At 42.6% G+C, this 17,897-nt stretch overlaps 2 protein-coding genes across 8 annotated transcripts in view; both read left to right on the forward strand.

Moving 5' to 3' along the window:
* The window catches only part of LOC135090019 (serine/threonine-protein kinase SIK2-like), a 48,645-nt gene extending 41,932 nt beyond the window's left edge, over window positions 1-6,713 (forward strand). For all 4 annotated transcript variants that reach the window (XM_063986239.1, XM_063986241.1, XM_063986243.1 and 1 more), the window contains one exon: window positions 425-6,713. In XM_063986239.1, coding sequence (XP_063842309.1) covers window positions 425-1,560 — 1,136 coding nt within the window. In that variant the 3' untranslated portion in view covers window positions 1,561-6,713. The remainder of the gene's footprint in view (window positions 1-424) is intronic.
* Window positions 6,714-7,652: 939 nt separating this feature from the next.
* The window catches only part of LOC135090020 (DNA helicase MCM8-like), a 28,048-nt gene continuing 17,803 nt past the window's right edge, over window positions 7,653-17,897 (forward strand). The window contains exons 1-8 of one of the 4 annotated variants that reach the window (XM_063986246.1): window positions 7,653-7,789; window positions 10,386-10,649; window positions 12,534-12,656; window positions 13,383-13,615; window positions 14,475-14,664; window positions 15,644-15,903; window positions 16,119-16,223; window positions 17,059-17,220. In XM_063986246.1, coding sequence (XP_063842316.1) covers window positions 10,454-10,649; window positions 12,534-12,656; window positions 13,383-13,615; window positions 14,475-14,664; window positions 15,644-15,903; window positions 16,119-16,223; window positions 17,059-17,220 — 1,269 coding nt within the window. In that variant the 5' untranslated portion in view covers window positions 7,653-7,789; window positions 10,386-10,453. Of the gene's footprint in view, window positions 7,908-10,385; window positions 10,650-12,533; window positions 12,657-13,382; window positions 13,616-14,474; window positions 14,665-15,643; window positions 15,904-16,118; window positions 16,224-17,058; window positions 17,221-17,897 lie in introns of all 4 variants that reach the window. The other 3 variants (XM_063986247.1, XM_063986244.1, XM_063986245.1) reach the window with 3 other exon arrangements.

Here is a 17,897-nt window from a genome sequence, read left to right on the forward strand (position 1 = left end):
GTTCCTCTGAGTAGCAAGGTAAAAAATTCTAGCCACAAGCTAATACCTTGTATGAAAATAATGCCTTCATTCATAAAGAAAATCGATCACCCATTTCCCACAGGCGCCAACATGTTGTCTGTCTGTCTGTATGTCTTGGGGATGTACGTATGATGTAATAACGACTAAATCTTACCAATAATTCTTATACTAACTTAATTCTACTTATATTAACCTAATATTACTTATATTAGCTTAATATTACGTCCCGGCACTACACCTTTACCGTCTTGTCTTGGGTATGCTACACAGGTGTGGATGAGTCTGCTTTCAAAGACATGATGGCCGGTAGGCTCACTAGTCTCCAACAGTTGCAGGTATTTGTAATTTTTGGTTGGTGGTAAGCACATGTTGTGATTTTGTTGATACATTTACCTTGTTTCAGATTCCCCTCTACACCACAGCGGAAGTAGCATAGAAGGCACAGCTCTCAGCCTAAGTCGACTACACCTGCAGCCCCCATCCTCACCGGCTGGCCCTCGTAGTCCCTCGCACCGCCAGTCTCCCCCACTGGCCTTGTCTCCACAGCCTTCCTCCCCCATCGCCCTGCTGAGTCCTGGCGTGCCCCTGTCCCCGCCCTCCTCAGGCCTCATTCCACGCTCGGGGCCATCGCCGCCTCCCCTGGGGCTGGACTGCATTCGTGAGGAGCCTCCCAAGGGCTGCCACATCACCCACAACGTCCCACAGAACATCTACACCTTCGCACAGAACCCTCAGATCTCCATAACAGATGAGAGTGGGGGCCACGTCATCATCGCCTCGTCCTCCGACTCCTCCCCTGATGTGTCGGATGACATGGACTCCTCACCCTTCCCGTCGCCACCCACGCCGGACCACATCCCACGGCTGCCCCACCATTCCCCACAGCGACTGTCCAAGGGCCTCAGCCTGGACTCCTCACCCCTGCCTTGTGTGCGTGACTGTGACGCCGAGGGGCCGTCTATAACCCGTGGTACAGCGGGCCTCCCAGCGTCACGCAGACCCTCAGCCACAGACAACAACAACGTCCACAGAATCCGTAACGAACGAAACTTAGTGAGACAAAATGCAATTGCAGGGATTCAGCGGTACCCCATGTTGATCACCACCATGGAGTTCAGACACAGCTTCCCTCCGTACAGCAACGGGGGAGTGGGTGAAAGTGACATAGAAATGACTGACATAAGTACTGCAGGGGACCAGTCACCCCTGGTGGAGCGCAGTGTGATAGAACTGGAGCTTCCCAAGACTGGGAGTGGCTCTTTTCTGCTGGACCTGCCAACTAAGTGGTCAGGCATGGCACAGGAAGACTTGTTAGGAAGCATTAACCACATCATAGAAAGTCGGGCTCCCTCCATCGTCCGGGAGGGTGTCCGAGACTGTGGCCTGTCGGTGCGGGACTCCACTGGGGCCCAGGTGGACTTGGAGGTGCACGAGGGGTCTGCTGCAGACTCCCGGGCACTCAAGATGCGTAGAGTGTCGGGAGACGAGGACCAGTACACACAACTCTGCCAACAGTTAATTGAATGCATGACAACCTAATGTTAATGGTGTCAGTGTGCCCAGGAAGTGTTAGTGAACGTGCTTCAGCGTGTGTGCCCAAGACTTGAGAGTGTGCGTAGTTCAGGAAGACAGAGGCCCTAAGTAGTCCATTTCAAGTCTATAGTTTCTTGATGACAGCAGCAGCAGTGAACACAGACACAACTTGGCCGGCTCCCATTTCCCCAATTTGCAGTGTGAAAAGTGTTGCCACTTGGCAGAGTACTTTAGGCTTCAACTTTCTGACTGCACCACTATTATCATAATGTTCATTTGTTGAAATAATTAAATTCTACTTCAAATCTCTCTAAATAGACAGGAAAAAATATATTAGTATTTTATTTATATATTTTTAATTGATAGAAAGTATTATAATATTTCATATAGGTACTCTAATGTCTGTCTGTTTAGTAACATTTCTAAGTTATGTTTGTGTATGTATGTTGTTACATAATACTAATGTATTTCACATTTAGATGTTATAATAGTTGGTAAGGATTTCTCATTGTCTTTCAAGATTTATCGCCATCAGTTTCTTTCAGAATCTTACAACTAAAGATGACATTGCTGAAGAACAGAACTGTCTACAATTAAGTGCATATTATATCCAATTAATTCTTTACAAGTTGCCTTCTGGACTGCATTCCATTGTTGTGGTTAATCTATTCTATAATATTCAAGTTCCATGTATAATAAATGCCGAAAGTCTGCAGGAAGTATAAAGGCTTAGTGTTCGAAGCACCATTTAAGAGTTTACACAAAGTGAGTGTTTCAGGTGTTACCCGTGTGTGGAACTTGATGTTTTCTGAGGTCACCCAGAAAGCCAAGCACTTGGAAATATTATATCCATGTTGTTAGGATGAACTTCATTGAGCACATCGCCAGAAACAACCCCAACCTGAATCTGATTTGTGGCAGGAGTTTGACAGCACAAATATTTGTAGACACATTGAGGTAGAAGTTACTGGTATTCTGACCAAGTGTTGTTGTGGCCTGAGAACGTATTCACTGTAAATTTACAATGGAGAGCTCCTTGTTGACCAATCTGTAAATGAGTTGCTAATGAAATTAATCCTGACAACATTAGGCCAGGTTTGTGTGTGCAATAATGCACTATGTGTCGCTCCAAGCACAACCGTTCATTGGCAGGGTTGGGCTCACAAAATTGAGAGAGGGACATGTAGAGCATCACAGTAGCCATTGTTTCCAGTCACTGTCACTACAATGACACAAAATAACTGCTTACTAAAATTTTGGGATCATACCTTTTGATGTTTCAGATTTTTGGAGACCATCTAATTGTTCTGTTTATGGCATAGACTTGGCCTGAAGTTTTTTGCTCTTGATATTTCCATTACTTTTGGAGGAACCCCCTTGAAAGTGCCAACTAAGTATTTCCTCTGTGGGTATCACTTAGCCGCAACTGCATGAACCTTTAGGCAATATATAATCGACCCCCATTACTCCAACACCAGCGTTTGGCCAAGACACTCCCTGCTCTGCCCAGTCGAAGCAGCTGGCAGGCGGAAGCTGGAAATTGATTTTGACGAACAATTAAGGACACTGTTTTGTATAAATTAGAATGGTGTTGGACTAGTGAGGGGAGGTAATCTTGTGCTAACCTAGGCAACTTTTGAAGACTTGGTGCTATCGGAGGGGAGTGAGGAGTGAGCGTGGTGCCAGTTGGTGCGTTGAATGTGTCCATGCCACTATCTTTGGCTTGCTAGTCACCCGTTACTTTGGAACTGTCAGACTTCCTGTGGGAGAAACAGCTGGTTCATGACTTGGAATATTTTTTTAGACTACTCGTGTGTAAATGCCGGTTAAATTTTGTTACATATTGTTTATCTAAGTGATATATTAAAAAGTAGCTTAAGGAACAGCTTTCACACCAATGAAAATCTTTTAATCTTCACTTCAGTTTCTAGTAATTGATGATGTTTTTAATTTTAGAATTTATGCTTCAGAAATTGCTTCTCCCCTTTATCCCTTCATTTAGTACTAATGATTTCAGAAAAACAAGCATGCAGAAGTTTGTCATAAACTTTGTGCTTCGTCCAGGGAGGGCATGTGTAGCAGGCAGGGAGGTCACTGTGCCCCAGGTTGGCCTGGCACCATGACCTGCCTTGGTCTGCCTGACCTGTGTGTGCAGGACCTGGACACGTTTTGAAGATTTGAGTCAATATTGAGTACTTGTGTAATGGTATAGGTGAGTTTTGTAAGTGAGGCAGTGAGTGGGTCAGAGGGGAGAGGCAAGGTGCAGACAGCAGCCCTGACAGGGACCAAAGCTCAAAAGTGTGCAGTAGAGTCAGCCACCTTGCCCGGGCATGTGGCATGGCTAGGTCATGGCAGGAAAATGTTATTTTTGTTAAATTTTTATTGTGTAATAACTATAGACTTGGTGGTGTGGATTGAAGAGGAGATTTGGGCATTAGAACAGTGGGAAAGATTATATTGACAATTACATGTCTGTATTCCATGGCGGTGTCTTTGTGTCTGTCAGCATGGGTATGTGGTGATGCAGGGAAGTGCAGAGGCAAGGAGGTGTGGCCGTGCTGTGCAGTGTGATGACGTAGGCAGGTGTGGTGGTGCTGCGTGGTGTGGCCGTGCTGCGTGGTGTGGCTGCTGCACAAAGCTATACAGATGCTCAAGAGTCACATGGATTGGCAGGTGCTTAACACAAAGGAAATCATGCTCATAGGGACAGAAAATGCTAAAATTTACACTGCATTGTACCAAATACGTACATATATAACATGTATCTATAGCATGGGGGGAGGGGGCAGGCTGGCATATAGTACTTGGAAAATTCATATATACCATTATATATATATGTATGTATATGCATTATCTTCCTCCACATAATCACTACTAATATTCAAGCTGAGTTATGAAATTGTTTGACTGCATAGTAATATTGTCTTCAAAATGCTGTTGTTCGCATTTCACGTAGTCCATCCATGCAGTATTCCTCACGTATTGCAAGTGGTATTACAGGAAACCATTTTGGCTGTGTTAAGATGCAATATAGAGTAAATGCTATTGAATTTAATATGCAAAATATACCATGAAATCAACAGTGGAAAAAATTGATTCTGTACAAAAAAGAAAAAAAAAAGAAACCATTATTACATTATGACTGTAATTATTTTCTTTTGATAGAGAATGCTTTTGGATCAAGCATGGACAGGCCGCTGGCACGAGGTGGACTACATGTTCAATTGTGATGTGATGTGGTGGTGGTAGTGATGATGATGATGATGATGATGATAATGATGATGATCTCTCATTAAGCAGCAGCAGAAAACTGTTCCAGGAAGCATTGGTTCTATGCATTGGGTTCCCTTTTGACCTGTGAAAGGCATCATTGCTGGAATGAGCACATCTGTCTTCAAGGTGGATGCTTCTCCATTTCCAAAGTTTTGCTACAGTATGAGGTGTTCCTTGGTGGTTTACCTTCCAAACTGCAGAGGAATGGCTGGGCAGTGTTCACAGTGGTGTGGACTTTTCACCATTATTGGCCTTGTTTCTTCTAAATCATCATCCTGTAGTGTATTTTACTGTGCCAAAAGTACAATTAGTGACCAGGAGAGTGTTGCATGCTGAGTGGGTCGCCAGACAGCTGGAGAGAAGTCTGAACATTGTAATCCACACAACATCACTGTACCTTTGTGACCACAAGCCTTGTGACTGTAAACCTTAGAGACTCGAGGCAAACACACTGGATGACTCCATCCATTGCTGCCATGAACACTACTGAAAATGTTGCCATTCATTGGACATCTGAACTGTGAAAATAGGTTTGTTTGAAGACAGATGACTTTACCTCATTAGCCTAAACTCAGATAACAACTGTGGTCCACAAAATTAACTGTTTCCTCAACTGGTGTGTACATTGGTGCAGCAAGGCAGGAAGCGGCTGGTGTGTTTGTCCTGAATCTCTCATTGTGACAGTATTACCAGCTTACCTTCACACAATCTGGACAGGTGTGTTATGTAAATTGTTTCACTGCATTTTTTTTTTCTTTTATGTATATCATGCTGAATCAGAATGTGACTCACAGTACATTTGTAAATGAGTGCAAAACATTGTGTTGGAAACTAAACTTTTTTTTTTAATGAAATGCTTGATGTGGTTCATCAAAATTTATATTTTGCAGGTGACATTGTGGAGGAATTCTATTATGATTGAGACAATATAGAAACCAAGAACTGTGTTTGTTATTTTATGTATAGTATCACTATCTAAAATAAGAGTCTTGTGTTGTCATGTGTTGAAAATTGACCGCAATGGGTTGAGTGAGTCCTGAGCTTGTTTGCATTCAGGTATCACAATTATAGAAATTGATTCAGTGAAAATTTTATACAAACCTTTTGTTAAGCCAAGCTAGTGTTTTGTAAAAGCTGTATGTTGTATTGTAAAACTATTCTCAGATCTGTTAATAACTCTAGTGACAGTTGGCTATACTTCTTCAGTGGTTGACATTGTACCTAAAACAAGAAAACATTGGGGTATGAACCGAGTGACATTGTTTGTACAGTTAGGCGCAGGAGAGAAGTATACCACTTACCCAACATTTGAACAATTATGATGAGCAATTTCCTTTGTCATTATTGTTACTCTTCATCTTCAGTTTGAACAAAAAGCGTTGGCCAAACTTTGAAGTTAACACAAGTCACTATGAAGTTGCCTGTCTTGTACTCTTGTGTCTCTGAGCCGCAGGTGTTGCCGCAGCTCAGGTGTCATCTGAACCGTGTGATGTGAGAAGGTGCACAAACTGGTGGTGGCCGTGTGGCGGGCTGCCCCGCCCCGCCCCACCACCCCACCGCCACCCTACCCGAGCAGTGCATTTCACTCGCCCTCCCGCACCGCAGCGCTGCACGTAAAGAGTTGCAGAGAAAGACAAGCACTGGCGCTGATGGAGCCAGACAGCTGACATTGGACGTCACAAAGCAGCGCTGGGGGGGAGGCGGACACGGCTGTGGGACGTGCGGTTGAAACGCACCACTCCAAAAGTGAATCATTCCACCTCACTCATTTCAATAGTTTCTTATGCTCACTGAATATGTACATACTTTAAAGAAGTCTATTTAAACTATAAATCTGTGATTTTATTATCTTCAAGAGTCAAAATATATAATTATATCAAATGGAATAGTTTATACTTTCATCCAGGCTTACATTTATTATTCTTTGCATCAGCTTGTTAGAGTACAGCACAGTCCTGCTGCAGGATCACACCCACACTTCACTCACACTCTTGTGTTGTGTGTCATCCACTCCTGAGCAGTGGTGATGCCTCAAATAAGGACTGGGCACATACACACACTAGTGATAATGTCAACAGTCATGTTGCAGTCTGGTGTTCCCAACATCACTTGGCAGGCTGGTGTTCCCAGCTGTCACGTGGCAGGATGGTGTCCCCAGCTGTCACGTGGCAGGCTGGTGTCCCCAGATGTTACGTGGTAGGCTGGTGTTCCCATCTGTGACGTGGCAGGGTGATGTTCCCAGCTGTCACAATGCTGTTCAGAAAGTTTGACCAATATAGATTCTGAGGTGTGTTAATGCTCCCTCCCCCCCTTTTTTTTTTTTTTATATATTTCAAGTTGTAGGGAGGGGAGAAATAGGAACGGTGCATTATTAGTAATATGGGTAGAATAAGGGTGAGAATAAGTAGAAAGTCTTGTGAAGTACGGGTATAGGAGGAGGGAGGCACATGCAGTTAGCAAATTCAGAGGAGCAGTAACCATGGAGACAGAAGATAGTAAGAGATGCAACGTTCCAGTGGTGAGAGAGAGCCAAGTCAACCTGATGGAGGAGTTGAAATAAAAAAAAAAAAAAAAAAAAAAAGCTCCACCCTGTTTAGGAAGCTGAGTTGAGTTAAATCTCCCGTACACGGGTGGATAAAGTCCCTGTGTACAGTACGTAGAGTTAGCGGTTGAGAGAGGAAAAGTATTGGCGGAGGCAACACAAAGTTCATGCGGGCTGTTACAGCGAGGGAAGAGAAGAAAATTTTATCTTTATTTATACATATATAATTTCTGCCATTTTATTCCCATATAATTTTCTTAGTAAGTTATTCTCACATTACTGCTTTACCTTTAGTTTTATCATATATTTTCTTCACTCCTTACAAACAAGAGCAATGTCATCAATGGTGGTTGACTCGTGTGCTGTAGAAAAGACGGAAAGCAGTGGGCGACGGCGGGAGGTTCGCTGGTTCGGCTCGGGGTAAGATGGTTGTATTGTTTGCTGTTTAGTGTGTGGCGTATAGTGTGTGGTGGTGTGGCTGCTTCACGACGGTGGTGAGTTGTGGTACGTCAGCACACCTGTGGCCTGAGTGTGACAGGTAAGGAGACGTGGTGTGTTGCCTGTTACCTATGTGTCGTTCTCAGCTGTTCTCACCACCACCCCATGGCACTCTGCATGGCCCATCAATCTTACCAACCTTTGTAATCCACCTGGTACTGCGTGTCATCTTCATTCCTTTCCTGTTGTGTCTTGCACCTAAACATCCGTGATCAGACCAGTGTGTGGTGCCGTGGTTGAAGCTCCTGTAGCGGAGGAATTGGAGGTGAGGGAGGTCAGCCACTGTCTCACGGCGTCAAACCTGCAGACAGGGGCATAGGCGCTGCCACTGGGGTTAATTAACTTTTTTGTCGGTTTTATTATAGTTTAAGCCATTACACACTACGTGGTAATAACCTACCTCATTTTGTTCTTCTCACTATTCACATCATTTCTAATGATTACACTACTTGTCGGAAATTAATAATAACGCCACAATAGGCCTGGGAATGCACAGCGCTCTCAACTTTTTCTAAGTCCACAGGTAAACATAAATGGTGTATTGTTGCCTGAACTTCAGTTGTTTAATGCTTTGAATTGTGGGTAGCTGCTGGATAGGATCACTGTGTCTATAATTCCTCGGGACGATCACGTGCTACCACCACTTAACACCACTAGTTGCACCAATAGGAAGTCTCTATAAGTACCCAGAAGCTGCGTGGGCAGGTTAGGTTAGGTTAGGTTAGGTTCCCCACAGGCCCCCAAGCTTGCTTGAGGAATTGGGGGGCCGTGGGTAGAGATTGGGGACATTGGCTTAAACTATAAATTTACCTTTTTGTCAGCGATGAATGAATGAAAATGTGTTGTATACGAATGATACAGTAGTTCCGATCTTATGGTGTCAGCTGTTTAATTTTTGCGCTGTAAAGTGTTTAATTAAAGGAAGGGGAAAGTGTCATCAGTGTTCTCTCAGAGTCTGGCTTCATGTCCCAGTATTGAGTCATTTAAACCTGTTTTAATGTCCCATCTTGAGAATTTATTGTATGGATATCATAATTAATATTTTATAATTATTTCACTGGATTATCCTTTATTGCTGATTATGATGCATTTTCTGGTCCTTCTTGTATAATTGATTTGATTTAGGGAATATGTACTTGTTTTTGTAAGGGCTGGCACTTCAGCAGGGTGTGGCTTTCAAAGGCCCCCTTACCCCTGTTTGGGGCCAGGAAACCCATTAGGTGAGAGCAGTCAAAGGGTTAAGGAGGCAGGAATGGTAACACTCAAGAGTTTCACACAAAAAAGGCTGCTCGAGATGGAGTCCAGATGTAATAGCAGGGGCAAGGTACTGAAATGGATCCAAAGCTTCTTTACTGTGTTGATTGAGGAGCTGGGAGGCCAGTCAACTGAAATAACTAGGAGACAGTGATGGTGATTGGTGAGGCATCAGGCTAGGTGAACAGTGGTGCTTCTAAAGGCTTATTGTTGGGTACTCTATTTTTTGTCCTGTTCATCAATGGTCTAATGGAAGTAGCAAGGCATGGCAGGTAGATGTTCCTGTATGCAGGTGATAACAAGATGTTTAGGAAGATACACAACACTGAGGACTAAAATGTTTCAGGAGGACTTGGATGAACTTGTGGGATGGACAGAGACATGACTGCTTAGTTTTCATCTTGGAAGGAGCAAGGAGATGAGAGTTGGAAGAACCCCTGGTGATGATGAGGGATGTCATCTTCATGGAGGCATTTGGGAAACTAGAGCAGAGGATATTGGAATGGTCACTGATGACAGACTAGCATTCTCAGACCATCTTACCTGAGGAAATAAACAAGGCTAATAAGATGTGAATCTCATAAGATGAACATTTGTTCACTTAGGACCTTCAACATGTCCAGAGGAAAGCAGCTAAGGTGGTGTCTTGCCTAAGAGACTTGCCCTGCCTGAAAAGATTGGGAAGGCTGGGTCTGCCCTCTCTAGTATGTAGGAAATCATGGGCTGATCAAATTGAGGCTTTCAAGATCATCACTTGGAAGTATGATAGTGAATGTACGGAGAGTCTCTTCAAACTGAGGCGTGACAACACAACATGGGTAACACCAAAAAGATGTGCAAGCTGAGAGGTGGGTTACATTTGAGAAGACCATACAATACAGCCAACTGTATTGTCAGCATTTGGAACAGCTTGCCAGAGTGGTGTTGCATGCAGATTCAGTGGCGGCAGTGTTTGAGTATAAATTGGACAAACTTTAGGAGAATCAGCAAAAAAAATTTACAGTAGGGCACAAATTGACACCACATGTGGCCAACCGCAAAATTTATTTATTTTTCTTTTGTTCTTATTTCATGTATGGCATATTTATTGATTATTTACCAACCTATTTTCTTGTGTAAATTAAACATTTACATGCTTCCATATATAGTGTTAATTTATTTATTTTTCTGGTTAGAACTGAATGCAAGGCTCTCAAAATATCTTCAACACACACTGAGAATCTCACTTGTCAATCGCCATCTCATCTTTACCTCAATTTCTCAGCATCTCAAGCAGGGAGCATCACAGCAGCTCCTCTCTTCCCCTCAGAGCAACAGGTGGACTGGTTCAGGATGTCTGAAGACGGCAGGCAGAGGTGGAAGCAAGGAGGTGGTGGATGGAGAGGTGGAAGAGGAAGCTGGAGGGGAGGAGGAGGAAAGTGGAGGGGAAGAGGAGGAAACTGGAGGGGCCGAGGAGGAGGAAGCTGGAGAGGTCAAGGAGGAAACTGGCGGGGTAGAGGAGGGAACCGGAGAGGAGGAAGTAGTCAAGGTGATTCTTGTAATTGTTAGTGGGTGAGTGAGTGGCTAATTGACTGACTGAGTGAGTGAGTGAGTAAATGATTGAATGATTGATTGATTGTTTAAATGATTGATTAATTGATTGACTAAGCAACTGATTCATTGACTTACTGACTGACTGATTGATTGATTGTACCCTGTGACTGCAGATGACACTGACATCTGTTTAATTGAGCAACTGTATGGTTTAAGAGACAAGAATGCTGATGGATTAGGTTAGTGTCTGTACAGATAGGTTCCAGATTAGGGTAGGCTGGAGGATGATGGTACTTCAATAAATGTAAGGATATTTCCTGAAATTTTGTTGATATTTTCCAAAATCTAGGGATATTTTCTTACATTTAGAAAAGTATCCCTAGATTTAATATGTCCATTTTCAACATTATTTGATCTCCCTGCCCCCCAAAAAAAAACACTTTCCCAACATGTTCCCAGGTTTGTTGGGGAGGAGGAAAGGGAATAAAAGAGGTAGGTGGAGGAGCACTTAACTCTTTGAATGTTATTTGGCACACTATTCCTTGGTCACTAACCACTCTGAGACGAGACAATTCTTGTTGTTCTACAGCCACCAACCAAGCATTATATGCATTAGAAACTGCAAAATCTATTAATTTTTATCCCCATCTTCCTTTTATATGCTTATAGAGATTTCATATATTCTTCTTAGTGCTGTTAATTGTTGGTTACTGCAGTGAAAAGGTTAAGGATCTTTATTTTGTGCATTTTCCCTTTGTTTCGTTTTGTCTGTTGCCAGGACACCACACAGAGAAGAGTGCTCCTACCTCTCTCACTCCATCACCTTCAGTCGCCTCTTATGACATGCAGGGAATAGAGTGACAGTATTTTTTTAGCTAAGAGTGTGAATGATCTGTGTATGAGTGTGTGGCGCTTTGTCTGGACCATGCTATGTGGAGTTGCTGGCCTGATAGATAGGTAGATTTTCTTTTAACAAATTAGAAATCTTCCTTTGTCGGATTTGGGAGGAGGAAATAATTGGGTATCTGAGGTGAGAAGGAAGCAGTGACAGTGCTGTGTGTTTGGTGTGCTTGGATGTGTGTGGCTGTGGTAGCATTCAAGACACCATTTTTCAAATCTATAAGGCTGAAGTTTATGTTCCATTTAGTGAAGGTTTTACTTTATTGCCACTGTTGTTTAATACCCACACTTCTGGCAGGTTTCAGCTGACTGTCTTCAGCGTCTCTCTCACCGCCGCAGTGTTGCATATCTAGCTGTCTTCTACCGCTATTTTCATGCTAACTGCTCTTCTGATCTTGCTAACTGCATGCCTCCCCTCCTTCTGTGGCCTCGCTGCACAAGACTTTCTTCTTTCTCTCACACCTATTCTGTCCACCTCTCTAACGCAAGAGTTAACCAGTATTCTCAATCATTCATCCCTTTCTCTGGTAAACTCTGGAACTCCCTGCCTGCTTCTGTATTTCCACCTTCCTATGACTTGAATTCCTTCAAGAGGGAGGTTTCAAGACACTTATTCATCAATTTTTTACCACTGCTTTGACCCTTTTATGGGACTGGCATTTCAGTGGGCATTTTTTTTTTATTAGATTTTTGTTGCCCTTGGCCAGTGTCCTTCCTACATAAAAAAAAAAAAAAAAATATATATATATATATATATATATATATATATATATATATATATATATATATATATATATATATATATATATATATATATATATATATATATATATATATCACTACAGTAAGAAGAAGAAGGGGAAGAAGAAAAAATAAGATAAAACTTGAAGCTTGATATGTTAGGCAGTTGTTTGTAATGTTCCATCTTGTGAAGATTTTGTCACATTCCCTTTGTTCACTATGCACTCTGTTGTGGCAGGTGTGCAGGGGTCAATGCCACCTCCCTCCAGTGTTCCCTGGCCACCCTCCCAGCCAACCATCACCACACTGCTGCCACAAGTCCCCACACCTTACAAGGGCTGGCACCTCTACATGACACAGAGTGAGTCCCTGCCCATTTGTCTGCTCTTTATTATCAGATCTGTTTTATATAGACATGCTGTCTGTACTGTATTATACATTAGATTTGTTCTACATTTATATGTCTATCTTCTGTTCTGGACATTAAATTGATTTTATATTTACACATTGTCTATCTACTGTACTGTATACACACACACACACACACACACATATGCAAGAAGAAAATTGTCAGGTTCTGTTTTGGCAATGTGGAAATAGTGAAAAATTATTATTGTGTTTTAAGGGATAACAAAAGAGGCATTCATTCAAATCCTGCTTCTGACAACCATGTAGGCTCCTCATCTTTAGGCAATTTAAAGAGATAGTACAGTAAGCATGTTCTTTTATTGGTATGCAAAGCTCCTCTGAATTTGTTGAATACATTAATGCCAAAACCATCTCACTAGAAACTTGATACCAGAAAAATTAGATTACACATTGCTGCAACATACTCTGTCCTGTCTAGCCATAACATTAATAACCTGTATCCATAAACACTTGTATAGAAACAGTTGGCACATATCTCAAATGTATATTATAGCTTGTCTTTCCCCTGCCAGAAGTTTGGTACCTGAAAAATGAGACTATACATTGCCACAACATACTCCATCCTGTTGACTCAAGCTGTAAATAACCTACATCCACAAATGCTTGGAAACATCTGGTGTATATCTCAGATACATGCAATACTTGCCTTCTTCCACAGCTTACAGTGAACACTCGGACACAGTTGAGTTTGTGTGTGCCTTTGAGAAGTATCTGAAGCAAAACTACCACAAGTGTCTGCGCAGTGAACTGGAGGAGCGCAGGGCCTTCTCTGTTGACCTCAAGGAGCTGCTGAGTGATGAAGATGTCAAGACAGCAATGCCAGAGCTGCCCAATTTGGTCTTGAATTCACCAGAGGACGTCATCAACTGTCTGGGTCTGGCAATGCATCAGGTAGATTGTGGTGTGCTGAGATGGTGGTAGCAGGTGAGACTGGGATGTTAGGCTTGTTAAAATCTGCTATAAAACACTATTTTTTTATGTAGGAGGGGATACTGACCTAGGGCAACGAAAATGCTGTATAAAAAGTCCACTGAGAATGCCAATTTGCAAAGAGTGTAGTGAAAATGGTTATTCAAAATTTGTAACATCTTGAAGCCCCATCATGGAATAGTTCAAGTCCGAGGTAGGAGAAAATACAGAAGCAGACATGGAGTTGTGGTGAATCAGATGGGGTGAGAAGTGTTGTGAAAGTTGCTGGCTTTGGTTCCATGAGGTGCTTCAGCCCAGCTAGTCATTGAGCACCACTTGTTGCTGATGTTGTATAACCATCATATAAATGAATGCATATTGTGGTCACACTTGTTCCTATATGTATGTTTCTCAGCTGTCATTTTTTGAGGCAGTTAGATGCAGTTGCTCTGTATAGGAGATGTTGAATCTACCCTGCATCTGTTGTGATCTCAGGATTGGAGTAGATGTGAGGTAGGGAACAATTTCATTATGAAGGGACATGGGTAAACAGTGTATCCTGTTGGGTCTTGCTGTGGATGTATGTGGCCAGCTGTGCTATGCCTAAGCTCCTGGAGTGTAGTACAGTGGTTCATGAGACTGTCCTCTTCCACCAGGGGCAAGGGTGTAAGAGTGTGAATGATGTGTGTGAGTATGTGGTGCTTTGTCTGGGTCACCCTGTGTGGGATTGGCAGCCTGGTATATAGATAGGCAAATGGAATCATTTATAGACAAGAAAAGACAAATTTTACTGGTAAATAAAATCATAGAATGTTTGTTGATCTTCTGCCCCTGGTCCCAGCTGCTGACAGAGGAGATTGAGGCGGAGCTGAAGGCAGAAGCAGAGGAGGTGCTGGGCGGGGCGACAGATGGTACTGACAGGGCAGCTCTGGAGGCCTTGGTGCCAGACACACAGCTGCCACGCATCCATGCCCGCCTCACCAACCACAGCAAGGTCACCAAGCTGGGTGCCCTTAAGTCCAGCCATTATGGTAAGCAACAATTCTCTCTTTCTCATGAGCAGTGATGAGTTTTTCTGTGACAAGAACATGGACTGCCACATATAGGCATGATGGCTTTCTGCAGCTTCCCATATTTTCTTATGCTCTTCTGTTCTTTGGGGTGCAGTATGGTGATCCACGAGACTGTCCCATTCCACCAAGGGCCGAAGAGATTTAAGGGTGTGAATGATGTGTGTGTTAGTGTGTGGTGCCCCTGTGTAGGCCACCCTGTGTGGAATTGCTGGCTTGGTATATAGATAGATGTTCTTAAGAAGGTTAACCCTTTTGCTGCTGTCTGGCAGGTCTTCCCTTACTCACAAGTAATTTTGAGACATTGTTTTTTCTTCAGTTGCTTGTAAACACTATGCTGGCCAGAAATAAAAAAAATTGGTCTTTTAATTCATTTGTCTGTTGTAAGTGCTTATAAAGATTTTGTGTGTTTAATTGTTTTGAATCAGTCCACATCACAGTGAAAGGGTTTAAAAAGAATACTTGATAAAAAAGGAGGGATAAAAAGTTAATCAGAAACATGAGTCTACAGGTTTCAGTCTTTCATTATACACATCTTAAAATGTCCAAGCTGACAATTCACCTGTAAAAAAAAATAAAATAAAGAAAACTATTGATTGACTACCACACACACCACAATTGCAGGAAAACTAGTGAGCATGAGAAGAATAGTGGTGCCTTTTGCTGGCCTTCTTCACCTGAAAAAAATAAATAAATAAAAAAATAAATCCTCTATACTGACCATGACTATCACACACACACACGCACAGGCAAGCTAGTGAATGTGCAGGCAACACTTGTACCCTTTGCCAGCCTTCTTCACTTGAAAGAAAACCTAAATTGACTATGATTCCACATACCACAGTTACAGGAACACTAGTGAGCATGAGAAAAACAGTGGTGCTCTTTGCCAGCTTTCTTCACATAAAAGACTATGACTAAACCACACACATGTTCACAGGCAAGCTGGTGAGTGTCCGGGGAACAGTGGTGCGTGTGAGTCCTGTCAAACCGCTATGCACGGTGCTGGCCTTCTCCTGCCTGGGGTGCGGTGGGATGCAGGGTGTAGGGCAGCCAGAGGGGCGCTACCTGGTACCCTCCTCCTGTGCTGCAACGCCTGGCTGCCGCTCTCGTTCCTTTGTGCCAGAGAGATCCCACCGCCTCACTCACACTGTAGACTGGCAGACCTTCACCATGCAGGAAATTATCAGTGATGACCCAGTGAGTGAGTGTGTAATCAAAAAGTGGACTTTGGGTGGGGGTGCAGAAGAAAATAAGTGGTTTTAAGTCCTAATGTGATATTTCTATAAGGCAATGGCTTTACAGAAAAAAATTATGTAACATGTTGACTAACTGTACTAATGTGTGTGTGTGTGTGTGTGTGTGTGTGTGTGTGTGTGTGTGTGTCTTCACCTCACGTTCCCCCTGTCTGGCAGAGGGAGGGGGGCAGGATCCCTCGCACAGTGGACTGTGAGGCCAAGGAGGATTTGGTGGATTCCTGTGTGCCGGGAGACTTGGTCACTGTCACTGGCGTTGTCAAGGTCTGGCATACTCTTTCTTTGTCTCACTTATTATGTTTGTAGTATTGGCAACTTTTGTAATACACATACTCCTGGAATGTCCACTAAATGTGTTACCTATATTGCTTGTGTTTTGGAATTCACACAATGAAGTTGACACATAGGAAGCGACCACTTAATTCCTCAAATTCAGCCATTCCCTTCCTGAAATATTATGACATTACAAATCTACTGAAGACTCACTCAGGCTGCAGGAGGAGGGGCTTGCAGTGTTAGGTGCCACTACTTACTGAGACTTGCCACTGAGCCTCCACCTTCACTATACACACATTACCTCACCACTTATCATGTATACTGTCCATCACAAACAATGGTGGTTGTAGATTATACCTCTTGCATCCTTTTGTATTGTAGCCAGATTTCTCTAATAATGTAGCTTAGTGAGGATTACTGTAGATAAATCAAACAGGCTCATCAGGATGTGAAGGTCTTTTGATGTTTGATATCTTTTTATTTACTTCTCTTTTCTTCTTATAGAAGGTGGACTTTGGTTTAGGACAACAAAAGTAATATTAAAAAGAAACAGAATAAAGTGTAGTCAAGAAAGTATTAATCAAAATTTGTATCCATTTGCATAAAAAAAAAATAAATGCAAAAATAAAAAGGCCTGCAGAAGGGGCTTGTCAGAATAGAGTGTAGGAAGGGTTAACTAAAATTTGTATCCACTTGTATATAAAAAAAAATAAGAGGCCCACAGAGGTACCAGTCCCAGTATAGTTCAGGCAAGAAAGGATTTACTGAAATTTCTTCTCCCTTCCCTGGTTGTGTTGGTGGTGGTGGGTCGACTTCTGGGCAGGTGAGCCAGAGTCAGGAGGGGCGTGGTAGCAAGGGGGACAAGTGCATGTTTCTGTTGTACATCGATGCCTCATCCGTCACCAATGGCAAGGGTCGTGGTGCCGGGGCTGACTCCGCTTCAGTTGGCATTGAGTTCAGCCTCAAGGACTACTATGCTATTCAGGTGAGGTGCATTGAGGCAGTGTTGGGTGGAGAAACATCCTTAACCTTTTCACTGCAACATGAAACAATTAGCAGCACCAGTAGCAATACATGAAGTTTCTGTAGACATCCACAAGAAAGTTACTGATTAAAAAGAATACATTTTGCAATTTCTTCCTAGTTCAGAGATTGGATGTGGCTGTAGAACAAGTAAAGATGTCAGAGTGATTGGTAATTAGGGAAAGGTGTACCAAGTGACAATCAAAGGGTTAATTTATGGCTGTTGTCAATTTACAAATCTTAACCTTTTCACTGCTATTTGACACATCTTTCCTTAATTAATAACTACTCAGAAACATTTCTTCTTGTTCTACAATCACCTCTAAGCATTATACTGGCTACAAATTTCAAAATCAAACCTCTTAATCAAACCTCGTAACTTTCTTTGTTGTTGATGCTTATTGTTACATATAGCAGAGAAAGGGCTAAGAACATAAGAGCTTAAGAAAATAGGGAAGCTGCAAGAAACCATCTGGCCTACACATGACAGTCCCTCTTTGAAACATGCCTATCTGTTTTCATTTATTATCCTCATCCATAAATTTTTCTAGACTTTTTTTTCAAAATTCCCTAATGAGGCAGCACTAACAACATTATTACTGAGTGCATTCCATTCATCCACCACTATTCGAGAACCAA

The sequence above is a fragment of the Scylla paramamosain genome, chromosome 34, assembly GCF_035594125.1.
Source record: "Scylla paramamosain isolate STU-SP2022 chromosome 34, ASM3559412v1, whole genome shotgun sequence".
NCBI classification, from domain to species: domain Eukaryota; kingdom Metazoa; phylum Arthropoda; class Malacostraca; order Decapoda; family Portunidae; genus Scylla; species Scylla paramamosain.